The sequence below is a fragment of the Leopardus geoffroyi genome, chromosome B4, assembly GCF_018350155.1.
Source record: "Leopardus geoffroyi isolate Oge1 chromosome B4, O.geoffroyi_Oge1_pat1.0, whole genome shotgun sequence".
Taxonomy (NCBI): domain Eukaryota; kingdom Metazoa; phylum Chordata; class Mammalia; order Carnivora; family Felidae; genus Leopardus; species Leopardus geoffroyi.
Window position 1 is genome coordinate 126,575,264 of NC_059341.1, and position 12,394 is coordinate 126,587,657.

Here is a 12,394-nt window from a genome sequence, read left to right on the forward strand (position 1 = left end):
CTGCCAAGCACTCTAGAGGAAGTGAGATGCTTTATCTTTTGCGTGCACACGAAGTTTACGTCTTCAGAGAGCCTGGGTGGGTGTGACTCCCAAAAGCTAATCTTTCAGTCCAACCATATGCAAATCTGGGCCGGTGTTTATGTGGAGGTGCAGGCACAAACGTAGGTGACACGGCTGGTTGCTGACGCGCGTGGGAGCGCACTTGCCCTGTTGTCTATTGGCTTGTGCTGTGCGGAAGGCGTGATGGTGGGCACCCAATCTGGATCGCCCCGTCTAGATGAGGGGTGTTCGAGTAGAAGTTCCACCCCGCGAGGGGTAGCTTGTACCATTATCCACGCAGGTGCTCCCGGGGGCCAAAACAGTCCTGCGCTTCTCGGGAGAACCACGAGTAGATCAGCGCGCAGCCTTGCCCCGCCCCAACACCCCGCTCCGCCCCGCCCCGGACGCCCCTTCCTAGGCCCCGCCCCCCAGCTCCCGACAGCCCCGCCTCCATCTCCGGGAGCTCCCAGTGGCACGGCTGCTCCAGTTCCGTAAACACTTTTCTCCCCGCCCCTAGCAGTTCCCCGGACTGCACCACTTGAAGTCCGTGGGGGGGGGCCGTTTCCTCTGGCATGCAAAACACCGTCAATCCAAGCTCTTCTCGACCTCTTTCATGCGAACGTGAGGAAAAATGTTCGGTAGTAAATCAAATCTGTCAGAGCTCTGCTATCGGAGCCTGAAGTGACTTGGATTTCCCCCTCCCCCGTGGTCCGTCTTCCCCCTCTCGCCGGTTACACTGCTACGCCTAGGCTGACTCTTCGAAGTCCCTCCCGGCCCTTTAAATACCGCGTGGGGGGGAGGGGGGGCGGGGAGGTTGGGGGTTGTTGGACTGGTGAGTGAGTTTTCGAGGTGTTTGAGCGGTGTTCGGTGAGGGGACACCCAGAGATCCTTGATCCAGGCTCACTCAGTCGCCTTTCTCCTCCGCCTGTCTCCGCGCCAGACCCGGTGCGTATCCATCCCGGGGGAGGGGGTCGCGGGTTCTGAGGTGCCGGACCCGGGTCGGTGGACGAGGACATCTCGCCACAGGGCAGCCGAGGGCCTCCCCCAACCCACCTCGGAACTCTGTCCTGGGACGCTGGTGCCAGGGGGCGTTAAAGTCCCGCTTCTTGCTCCCCCCCCCCCCCATCTCCTTGTTTGACCTCAAACAGCCATCCCGCGTGGGAACGGGGAGCTGGTACAGAGTGGCCGCGGCGGGTGTCAGGGTGGCCGCGGGCTTCGGGCCCCGGAGGCTGAGGGGTCGCGGTCGCTTGGCCGCCGTTTACAACCTGCTGGATCCGTGCCAGCGACCGCGCTGCGAACAGCTTTCCACCATCCGGGCCCCGGGAAGGTGCCCGCCTCGCCTGCGACCCGCTGCCCGTCTAGGGTGGGCGAGCCGGGCCGCGGTGGAGGCTGGGCGCAGCTCGAAGCGTGTGTTTGGGGTTTGTTGCCGGGGTTTCCCAGGCACTCTGCTCGGCCTCCTCCGTCCCCTCCCCCAAGGGTTTGTTTTGACAGGAAGCGTGCTGCTGGAGGGGGGGGGGGGTGGGAGGATTGGCCTGGGGGTGTGCAGACTCCTGGGGCGTCCCTCTACGGTCAGTTGGGGGAAGAGGCGGGAGATGCCAGTCGGCCCCGGGCTCAAACCCCTGGCCTCTCGGGGATGGCTTGTGCTTCCCCAAACTGCTCCTCTGGGTGGCTCCACGGGGTGGGTGGACGGACAGCGCAGATTGGAGGTGGCACGTGGACGAGCATGGTTACGTGTTTTCGTTAGTATTTGGAAAAGCTGTCCCATTAAAGGAGCGATTTCACAATGATCTAAAGTTTCCTTTTAAAATAAAAGTATTCAAATGCAAAAAAATCTAGTCAACATAGCAGTGATTGACAAATTAGGGTAGAGATGTGGAAACAGGCGTCAACAGTGGTACCCAAATGACTGAAGTTTGGGAAATAATTATCTTAGGTGGTTGTTCTGTTACATTAACCTTGAGAAACCAGACAAGTTGTCCTTGTCCCCAGTGGGCCCCTCAGCCCCCAAGATCCCTATGGGCCCCATGGTCTCCAGCCCAGCCAGAGACCTTGCTCTTTGCTACCATAACCAGGTTATCGCTGTGGTTCCCACTTTTAGGAGGCTCCGTGCCTGCCTTTTCCTCTTGCCTCCAGGGATTTCATCCATCATTCTGGCAGCCCATGGAGGTTGCCTCACATGCAGTGGCCCAGGGCTGAAGATACCCAGTCACATGTGGAAGCAGCTTCAATGCCATTTTGTGAGGGGTTGGGGCCCCCAGAGGAGGAAGCACAGGTACTAAAACAGGCCAGCCAGGGGTGTGAGGAAAAGTGTTTCCAAGTGTGAAAAGTGCCTAGAAATCCTTCCCCCGATGCTGTAATGTTATGTGTTGCGTGAACATCTGTTTTCTTAGACAATGACTGGCTTGTTGGCTTTTATCTAGCTCTTTGTTGGCTCTAATTTGATGAAGACCAGCATTCTGTAGCTGAATGGAGCAGGAACCTATCTCTCTGCTCTGTGGTTTATGCCTTGCTGCATATGAATAACTTTTTAGCGCTGCTGGCTGGGCCTGGTTCTAAAGCAGAGTTTTGCAGAAAATGGAGATGTTCCATACCATCTACAATTTTTTTTTTCCTTCAGAGCCCAGTCTTATTCCTCTGACTCCTTGCCCTTTACTACACATATGTGAATGCCTGTCTTTGCATTTGACCTTGATCTGGTCTTCACAGATGACATCCACTAGATAGTTCATGAAATTTCTCATTTCCACCACCCAACCTTAACTGGTATGAGGAATGAGGTCTCCATTCCTCATACAGGGCGCTGTTGGAAAATCTGTGTAGTTCACCTCAAAATGTTTTTGATACTAGTTGTAAGCAGTTAAGACTTCTGATACTTGCGTTTTAACTAGGGATTTTGCAGTGCTTAAAGAACGGCTCCCTGATAGAGGATTTTCCTTTACTCTAGTGGGGTGGTTGAGAATTGTTTTGGATAATAGACTCTTTCAGTGATGCCCTTCATGGTATAGCACTTTGAGCAGCCACCCCAGGGTAAGGTCAGCTCGTTACCACATATGTAAGTGTCCACGTGGTGTTGGGTAGATCGATTTGGCAGACTGAGAATGGAAAGAATGAACAACACACTACATTTTGTCCAGCCATCCTAGAGTGGTAGAAAGCATGGGCTTTAGGGATCCATGGCCTCGATTAGAGTTGTGCCTCTGTCACTGCTGTGACCCCTAGAGCAAGTAATTTAACTTCTCTGAGCCTCAGGTTCTTATATATAAAATAGGGATAATAGCAATACCTTAGCTAGCAAGGTTATAATGAAGATTCAAGGAGATAAAACACTTAAAATGCTTATGGGGGCTGGGACATAATAAGCACACAATAGCTATTAGCTCTGATTGTTATTATTTGTTATCAATGAGCATTAAGAGAATGGAAAGACACAATGTAAACCTTGCTTTAAGCTCTGGAACTGTAAGTCTCTGCTGGTTTGAATTATTGGTGCCTGGAAAATGTGTTTGGAATTGGAAAGGGGAGACAGCCCTTCCTGTAAGCAGCTTAAAATTTAGTGGGGAGCCAGTTATGTAAACAGCAACTATAGTACTTTAAGTGACTGCATAATGGGAATATGAGCAATGTGAGTGAGGCAGGAGAGAAGGAAAACCTAAGTAGTAATATGATTAGGAATGTGGCCTAATTTGTTCATCAATGATATTCCTTGAGCTCCCCCTCTATCCCAGGAAGTGTTCCTAGCTCTAGTTGGCTGATTTAGATGGAGTGGGGATATCAGGGAAGGCCACTTTGAAGTTGTAACATTTAATTTCAAATCTGAATGACAACAAGGAGCCAATCACATGGAGATCGGGGAGAACATGCTGGGGCGGGGTGGGGTGTGGGGCGTGGGGTTCGGAGAGACTCTAGCAGGTGCAAATGTTCCAGAATGGGGAGTTTGGCAGGTCTGAGGAACCTGAAGAAAGCCATTGTGTCTGTGGCAGGAAGGGTTAGGGGGAGAGTGATACGGGATGAGGTGGGTAGAGGCCGGATCACAGAGGAATATAAACCATTGCCAGGAAACTTCTTAAGAAAAGGGAAACCACCTGGAGATGAGCTCTTAAAAGGGATGATTTATTTTGCCTCTTCTGAAGGGCTCTGGCCTATTTCCTGTTTTATTCTCTAGGCACTGTTCAAGAAGGACATTGGGACAAGTCTGTCTAGAAGAGCTTTTGTAATAGAGTGGTATCTAAGCTATCCCAGCGGTGGGAACAATCAAAATCTAAAAACTGCAGGAGCCCAGACTGTTCTGAATTAGACTTGAAGTTTTGGTTTAGTACTTCTCTTTTAATTTTCCGCTTGGAAATAATTTCAGACTTACAGAAAAAGTTGTAAGAACTGTACAAAGAACTCCCTATCGTCTACCTTTTGCTCATAATCACCTGTTAACATGTTGCTGCAGTGCTTTATTGTTTTCTCTTTTTCTCTCTCGTTAAGTTAGTTGAGAGAAAGTTGCAAACATCATGGCCTTTAATTCCTAAATATATAATCACAGTACATGTATCAACTTTAGTAAATTAACATTGTTACACAGACAGTAGGTTCAGGTATTGTTACCTGCTGTCATTTGACCCAGTAATAGCATTTTTTCCCCCTCTGGTACAGGATCCAGTCTGGGATCATCTGTTACACTCAATTGTCAAGTCTCTTTTCATCCGGAACATGTCCTCAGCCTTTCTTTGTTTTTATGACATTGACATGTTTGGAAATCATAATCTCTTCTAGTGGTAATAAAATAATAGTTGGCTGTCAAGCACTTACTAGGAGCTCAAGTACTTGACATAGACTATTTCGGTTCATCTTCACAACAATTCTACGAGGCAGATGTATTAATATCCCCATTTTGCAAATGGCAAACCGGAGTTCCCTCTCTCCAGTCAGTAAATATCAAGAATCAGGATCAAGAACCCAGACCACCTGACTCCAGAGCCAGTGTTCTTGCCTCTTGGACATGGACATTTGCGTTGTCACTGGTGGATCTTTATAATCCTGAACCCATGCAGGACCATTTGCAGATGAGTTTGCTACAAAAAGGAAATAAAGAAGTGAAGTTGGTAGTGTGGACACAGGCTAAGGAATCAACCCATTTCGCCTCCATCTGTGGTGGGACATAGGACTATCCCCTTCAGGTTCTTGCACCCATTTCCCTCCTCTCTAAAATGTCAGTGATCATATTGCCATTCATTCAACAATAAATGTCTAAGTGTCTGCTGCATCCCAGTCATTGGTCTTGGAAGGAATTCCATAATATTGAATTTATTATTATTAAATGAAGAACAGTGCAATGAAAAATGTGATTATTCTCCTTGATGGTGACCCACTGTAATATTGGAGGCTGTGCTTAGAGTTATACGCTGCTTTCACCTTTGACTTTACCTTTGGCCAGTAGGTAAATCCTGCAGGTAGGATGAGATGTGGTGTTTCTGAAAAGCTGTGTGGTTTGCTTGTAATTCCCAGTGGTGAAGTTTAAGTAGATCTAAGTTTGTCGGTATGAGAAGCATTACCTCTCTTAAAGAAATAGACTGGTTTTATTATCACTGTTGTCAGAATCCAAAATAGTTTTTAAAGCAGTCTAATTACCCTCAAGGCCTTTTGAGTCAAGTAGCTTTGTCCCCAGATGACTTATATGGAAACCCGAGACCAAGAAAAGTAAGAACAGATGTGAAGGAACTTGCAGAAGACCATTTACACTGGGATGGGCCATTTGCTTTTAGCTTTTGTATTTGAGACAAGCGCAAACGTTCTGTCCTGGGTTAACTAGCAGTGTTATTTTATCATCATGGGATAAAACAGTTCTCCCCTCTAGAGTAGTTTTTAATGCCTGAAATGATGATGATGATAGTAACAAGAAAAAATGCAGGGGCACCTGGGTGGCGCAGTCGGTTAAGCGTCCGACTTCAGCCAGGTCACGATCTCGCGGTCCGTGAGTTCGAGCCCCGCATCAGGCTCTGGGCTGATGGCTCAGAGCCTGGAGCCTGTTTCCGATTCTGTGTCTCCCTCTCTCTCTGCCCCTCCCCCGTTCATGCTCTGTCTCTCTCTGTCCCAAAAATAAACGTTGAAAAAAAAAATTTTTTTAAAAATGCAAATAATACTAATAATAGTCATCATCTGTATCCAGTTTTCTCTGTGTCAGCCACTGTTCCAAGCACTCTACATATACTGACTAAATGAAGTCTCACACTTGCCCTATGCATTAGGTGTTATTAGTATGCCTTAAGAAAACAGTTTCCTTATAGAATAATAATGGGCATTTGGGCTTCAAAGAAAAGCTTCTCCTTGGATGCACTAAAGCCCATTTGTGCTGTGGAGGCTTCTGCCAACCAAACAAGAGTTTCTAAACATTTTGAAGCTTTTATTTTGTGTTTTCTGTTGCATCCCCTGTGCCAGAAACTCTACTTCCAGTGAATTGTTGGAAGAAAGCATAGTTGCACATTAAGTATGTCTGCTGTAAGCACATTTAATGTCTGAGAACTTCCAGTGAAGCCTCATGGAGCTCTGGGTGTATAGCATTTTAGCAATTCCTAGTTGAAAGGGACCTTATAGCCAGCCCAACCTGCTCAGAAAAATGAGGTGAAGAGAGCCGATGTGATGTGAATAAAGTCACACAGCAAATTAATGACAGACCCAAGCCTCAGACTCTAGACTTATAACTCCTAGCCTACATCTTTTTATTTTTGAACCTTTGTACTTTGCTGCCTTGTTAAACACAATTAAGGAACCTACAAAGTGTGCTGTTCGGCTGGAGTAGAAAAATGAAATGGACAGTTATAACTATTAACCTAGTTCATAAATTCCAATGGATGAAAGCTTTTATTCACCTTTACTTGGAAAAACAGCCAAAGTGAAGGAAAATTAAGAGCAGAGCGTACAGAGCACAGTTGTTATAGTGGAATGACTGCAAAAAATAATAAAAATAAAAAAATAAAAAATAAAAAGTTTAAGATAAGTAACAGCGTGGCCAGGACCAGGGAATATTGAGTCTTACACCTAATAAAGAAAGTTTAGGTGGTAGGTTCCCTGCTCCAGTGCTTGAACTTTCACAGTACGAGGCCTGCAAGTGTGTGATATCAGTTTGCGAATGTTCTGGTTGAAGCTGTACCAAATGGGATTCAATGATTCCGATTCAGCTGACACCAAGTGAATACTTGTCACGTACTTGACACTGGCGATGGACGAGACACAGTCCCTGCCTTATTAAGGAGAGTCAGAAGTAGCCATGGGAGGAAAATAACTGTACAAGGGACTCAGCTCTGTCGTGGAGATACGGGACATGTGTTGCAGATGTACAAAGAAGAGTGCCTGTCATTCACTCTGGCCAGAGGGTAAAGGCTTCCTGAGGAAGGTAGCATTTTCAAGAAATGCCATCAGTGAGACATAAAATGTTGGCAGAGAGAGAGAGAGAGAGAAATCTAGAGGGAAGGGCAAGTATTCCATTTAGGATTGGGGTTTGGTGGCAGTGGAAGAGTTAGGGCAGATCCCTTTCTTCTGTCCTCTATTCCCTTCCCCCCAGCAGATGGGAATTAAAGCTCAAATAGAAATGGGGCGCCTGGGTGGTTGGTCAGGCATCCGACTTCTGCTCAGGTTATGGTCTCACAGTTTGTGAGCTCGAGCCCTGCATTGGGTTCTCCACTCTCAGCACAGACCCTGCTTTGGATCCTTTCTCCTTCTCTCTCTGCCCCTTCTCTCTCTCTGTCTCTCTCTCTCTCTCTCTCTCTCTCTCTCTCCTCTCTCTCTCTCTCTCTCTCTCTCTCCTCTCCTCTCCGTCAAAAATAAACATTAAAAAAACAAAAAAAACTCAAGTAGAATCTAGCTTGCCTGTGGTAAAGGAGGTTATTTCCCCACTGGAGTTGCAAGGGTCCAGGTTATCTTATAGCCTGTGTTTGTGGTAGTTGGCGTTGGGACCCTAGGATAAGGCAACTATCTCTACATGGTAGCTTCCTGGCGGCTTCACTCAACTCCTGGCACAGTCAGCCTCCAATTAGCGCTTTTCTGTTTGTGAAAATGATGGGCCGAGCAAGGGCACACTTTTACAACTGGCAGGGCTGAAGAAAGTTGTTTAAGGGAGGCCAGGGGCAAATGCCCTTGGGCATTTGACCTTTTAATAAGTCCCTCTCAGGTTCATCCTTGTCTCTGTGACCACACACGGGATAAAAAAATGGCACCATGTCTCTCAACAAAGGCTAGATTCCCCCATAGTCCCATGCGGCCTCTCCTCGTGCTTCAGCAATGCCTTGTTTCCCCTTTTCTCATGTTCTGGCCTCTGGCACACACAGTTGTAGGTGACTGGACTTCAGAGACAGAGGAGTAGGACCCTGTCTCTTCCATTCACTGTTACCTTTCCCTGTGCTGCTACACAGCGCGCACTCAATATATATAAGGAATCATTTGAAGAAACTGCTCAGGATTTCCAGACATACTATGTGCAGCCGTGGTTTCAAGTTCTTGCAGCTTTCAAAGCTCTGTATACCTCATTGCCTGGGCTGGTTCAGATTTAAAGAGACTCAGTGAATCCTTACTATCATTATTGTCTATTCAGGATTTGAGGTGCCTTCCTCCTCGGGCCCAAGTTTCCTCTCTGTTTCAGCTAACGCCACACATATCAGAGTCAGTGCCTGCTGGGCTTTAGTTGAGCCTCCTGGGCTTAGGCCAGGGTATCCCATGTGCCCAGGATCCCCTTTCTAGAGGGTGACTGGGCCCAAGTGCCCTGCCTTTGTCTGGGAGGCAATCTGATGTTCCAGAACAGCACTGGATGTAGATAGAGTCAAGGGACTGGTTTTACGGCATGGTAAGTCCCCTTGTCCCGAAGTCTGTTCCACCGACCTGTGAATCAGGATCTTTGATGCCTGTTTGTTCATGGGGTGGTAGTGGGTCCTTAGTCGACTGTCAAATGCAGACCCAGGGTCAGGCTTTAGTCTTTATATGATGGCAGTCCATGGGAAAATGGAGAACGTGCAGACTTGCCAGCCAGAGATTTTAATTAGTCTTCTCCCTTCCCCAAGGCACTCATAAGGAACCAAAGAGGCTGATTTCAAAACTATTTTATTTAAAACAAAGCCAAAGGAACAGTAAGAATAGCTAAAATTTGAGTGCCATGCTAAGTACTTTATTAAGATTAATCCTATTTAATCTTCAAGACTGAACCCTATAAATTCAGTCTTTCAGCCCAGTTTTACTCATGAGGTAGGTGGGTAAGTAAGTGACTTTCCCAAGGGCACATGGCAAAAGACAGCACCAGCTTCTAACCTAGGTGGTCTGTCCCCAGTGCCCCATCCTCTCATACTCTTAACTTGCCATGTTTTAGCAACCCAGGAAGAGAGAGATTGTGTGTCTTCTGTACACTTTTAAGGGATCTGTTAGGGCTGAGAGCTGCTCCTCATTCACACTGCGTATGTCCTGAGTAAGTTCCCACTCAGGGCTATGGGGTCCCTTTTCTGGAAGGCAGTCTTGGTGGCCTGGCCGGGCTGCTATGGGAAAGGAGAGGTTATCTTCTGGGGCCTTTCCAACACTGTGACACGTGTGGGCAAAGCCGTCTATGTTGGAAGAAGCATCCGTGATGCTAGTGGAAGCCCCACAGAGTGTTGACGCAGGGTCTGTTTGTCTATGCAGGTGTTATCCCACACTCGCGTGACACAAAATGCCCTTCAATGGTGAGAAGCAATGTGTGGGTGAAGATCAGCCAAGCGATTCAGACTCTTCCCGGTTTTCCGAAAGCATGGCTTCCCTCAGTGACTCTGAGTGCTCCAGGCAGAGTTTTACGAGCGACTCTTCCAGCAAATCCAGCTCTCCTGCTTGTAAGCTGACGGGGAGCAGGGGCTAGGGGTGGCCGAGGGGAGGTGGTTCTAGACACGTGTGCTGGATTTTAAAACTCCTAAATGAATGAGAGCAAAGTATAGACTTCCCCGGTTTCTAGATGTACCATAATAGCACTGCAAAGGCAGAAGTAGCCACTAACGTTTACCACCTAACCATTTTTATTTTCATTACAGTCTCTGATATGCTTTGCTTTGACTATAAATCAGGTCCATAAACCCCACCTGTCTTTTCTCTTAAGCAGTGGAAAGCCACTCCCTCTTGAGATCACTTCTTGGACACATTCAAGGATAAATTCAAATTGGTCTTCTCTAATCATTGCCGATTTAAATGAAAGGAAACTTGCCCCAATTCAAGGGTCAGGCAGGAAGTGAAATAATCTAAAAGGGTTTCCTACTGATTGCAAAAACTGTTGTGCAAATCACCCCAGAAAAGTAGCCACGAGGGGAATTACTACACTAGGGGCGTAAGAAAGAGTTCAAAAAGTGGCCACAGTGCAGGAGACGTCTTTTTCCCCTTTTGTGTGTGACAGCTAAAGGTGTGTAAAGCTAGTGTTTTTTCTTTCTCTTTTTTAGCTTTTTAAAAAAATTTTTTTTGTTTTCAACGTTTATTTATTTTTGGGACAGAGAGAGACAGAGCATGAACGGGGGAGGGGCAGAGAGAGAGGGAGACACAGAATCGGAAACAGGCTCCAGGCTCTGAGCCATCAGCCCAGAGCCTGACGCGGGGCTCGAACTCACGGACCGCGAGATCATGACCTGGCTGAAGTCGAATGCTTAACCGACTGCGCCACCCAGGCGCTCCTCTTTTTTAGCTTTTTAATTGACATCTTGTATAGGAAATGTAACATCTTAAAAGACAAAGCAAATGCAGAAAGAAACAACAACATAATCAAATGCCCACTTCAAAAAGTTTGTTCATTTGTGTTTAAATTTGTGCAATCTCATTTTTAAAACATGTGGAAAGTACACTAGTGTAGAGAAAAGAAGATTTTGCCTATATCACCCAAAAGCAACAGCTGGCAGCACTTTGTCACATTCATTTTTCACATTGACACGTGTATATGTAGGTGTAGACTGTTTTCACTTAGAATTATAATTAAAACGTTTACCTATGAGGATATACTTTTAAAACATTTAGGGGTGCCTGGGTGGCTCAGTTAGTTAAGTGTCTGACTCTTGATCTCTGCTCAGGTCATGATCTCACGGTTCATGGGGTTGAGCCCCATGTCGGGTTCCACATTGAGCTTGGAGACTGCTTAAGATTCTCTCCCTCTGTCCCTCTCCTCTGCTCACTCTCTCTCTCTAAAATAAAAAAAAATTTTTTTTAATTAAAACAATGTAAATTACTTCATCAAATGACTATATAATAAATTTATTTAATCATTGATTTATCATTGGACATTTAATTTCTTTTTTTTTTTTTTTTTGCTGTTACAAATAGTGCTTTATGGTACATAAAGCCTTTCCAGGAATTCCTTTGGATATAATTGGATTATTGGACCCCAGAGTACAGACATTTTTGAGAAGAATCTTAATGAGCCAGAGGATTGGGAAAAGAATTAACTAGCAGTCACCCAGCTTTCTGTGCTTTTTGTCATTTTTTATATTATATATATGGGGTTGATGCCTCCAACAGGGTATCTAGGCATCTTGACAAGGGACTTTGCTAATTCCATATATCACCATTTTTTCCTCTTCTTCCCCCTCCTCTTCCTCATGGTCTTCTTCTTCTTCCTCCTTCTCCTCTTCTTTTAGAAATTATTTTAGGTAGCAATATATTGCCAGTCAGTATTGTTTTTTGAGGAAATGATTTTTAAGTAATTGAAGCTAAGAGTTCCAATAGTGATTTTTTTTTTTAATTTTTTTTTTTTTCAAGGTTTATTTTATTTTTGGGACAGAGAGAGACAGAGCATGAACGGGGGAGGGGCAGAGAGAGAGGGAGACACAGAATCGGAAACAGGCTCCAGGCTCCGAGCCATCAGCCCAGAGCCTGACGCGGGGCTCGAACTCACGGACCGCGAGATGGTGACCTGGCTGAAGTCAGACGCTTAACCGACTGCGCCACCCAGGCGCCCCTCCAATAGTGATTTTTAAAAGACATGACTTATTAGAACAATTTTCTAGAATAATCTTTAGAAATAATCAGAATAATTCTTTATTTACTACTTCTGACTGAAAAGTAGATTATCCAGTTTACCAGATTAATTTTATTTTAATCATCTACATTTATTAAGTTCTTACTATGTTCTTCTTTACTAATCACCTCAAGACAGCCCTATGAGGAGATATGTTATACCTAGTGAAGTCGAATGATAACCAATTGGTAAAAATTGGAGCCAAACCCAAGCATTATGCTATACCACCTATACTTTTAGAAGTTATAGTTTTAAGAAATCAGTTATTTCATTTTGAATGTGCTTAAATTAATGAGTTATGAATTACAGAATAAAAGTAGTCTTATCAAGTTCCTGCAGAGTACGTGTAATAAATGCAGATATCAATAGGTA

The 12,394-nt window shown here is 45.7% G+C and overlaps 1 protein-coding gene across 2 annotated transcripts in view; it reads left to right on the plus strand.

Annotated features, from left to right (window-relative positions):
* Positions 1-761: 761 nt before the first annotated feature.
* Positions 762-12,394, plus strand: part of TCP11L2 (t-complex 11 like 2) — a 40,088-nt gene continuing 28,455 nt past the window's right edge. The window contains exons 1-2 of one of the 2 annotated variants that reach the window (XM_045465702.1): positions 762-984; positions 9,682-9,866. In XM_045465702.1, coding sequence (XP_045321658.1) covers positions 9,710-9,866 — 157 coding nt within the window. In that variant the 5' untranslated portion in view covers positions 762-984; positions 9,682-9,709. The remainder of the gene's footprint in view (positions 985-9,681; positions 9,867-12,394) is intronic. The other variant, XM_045465703.1, reaches the window with a different exon arrangement.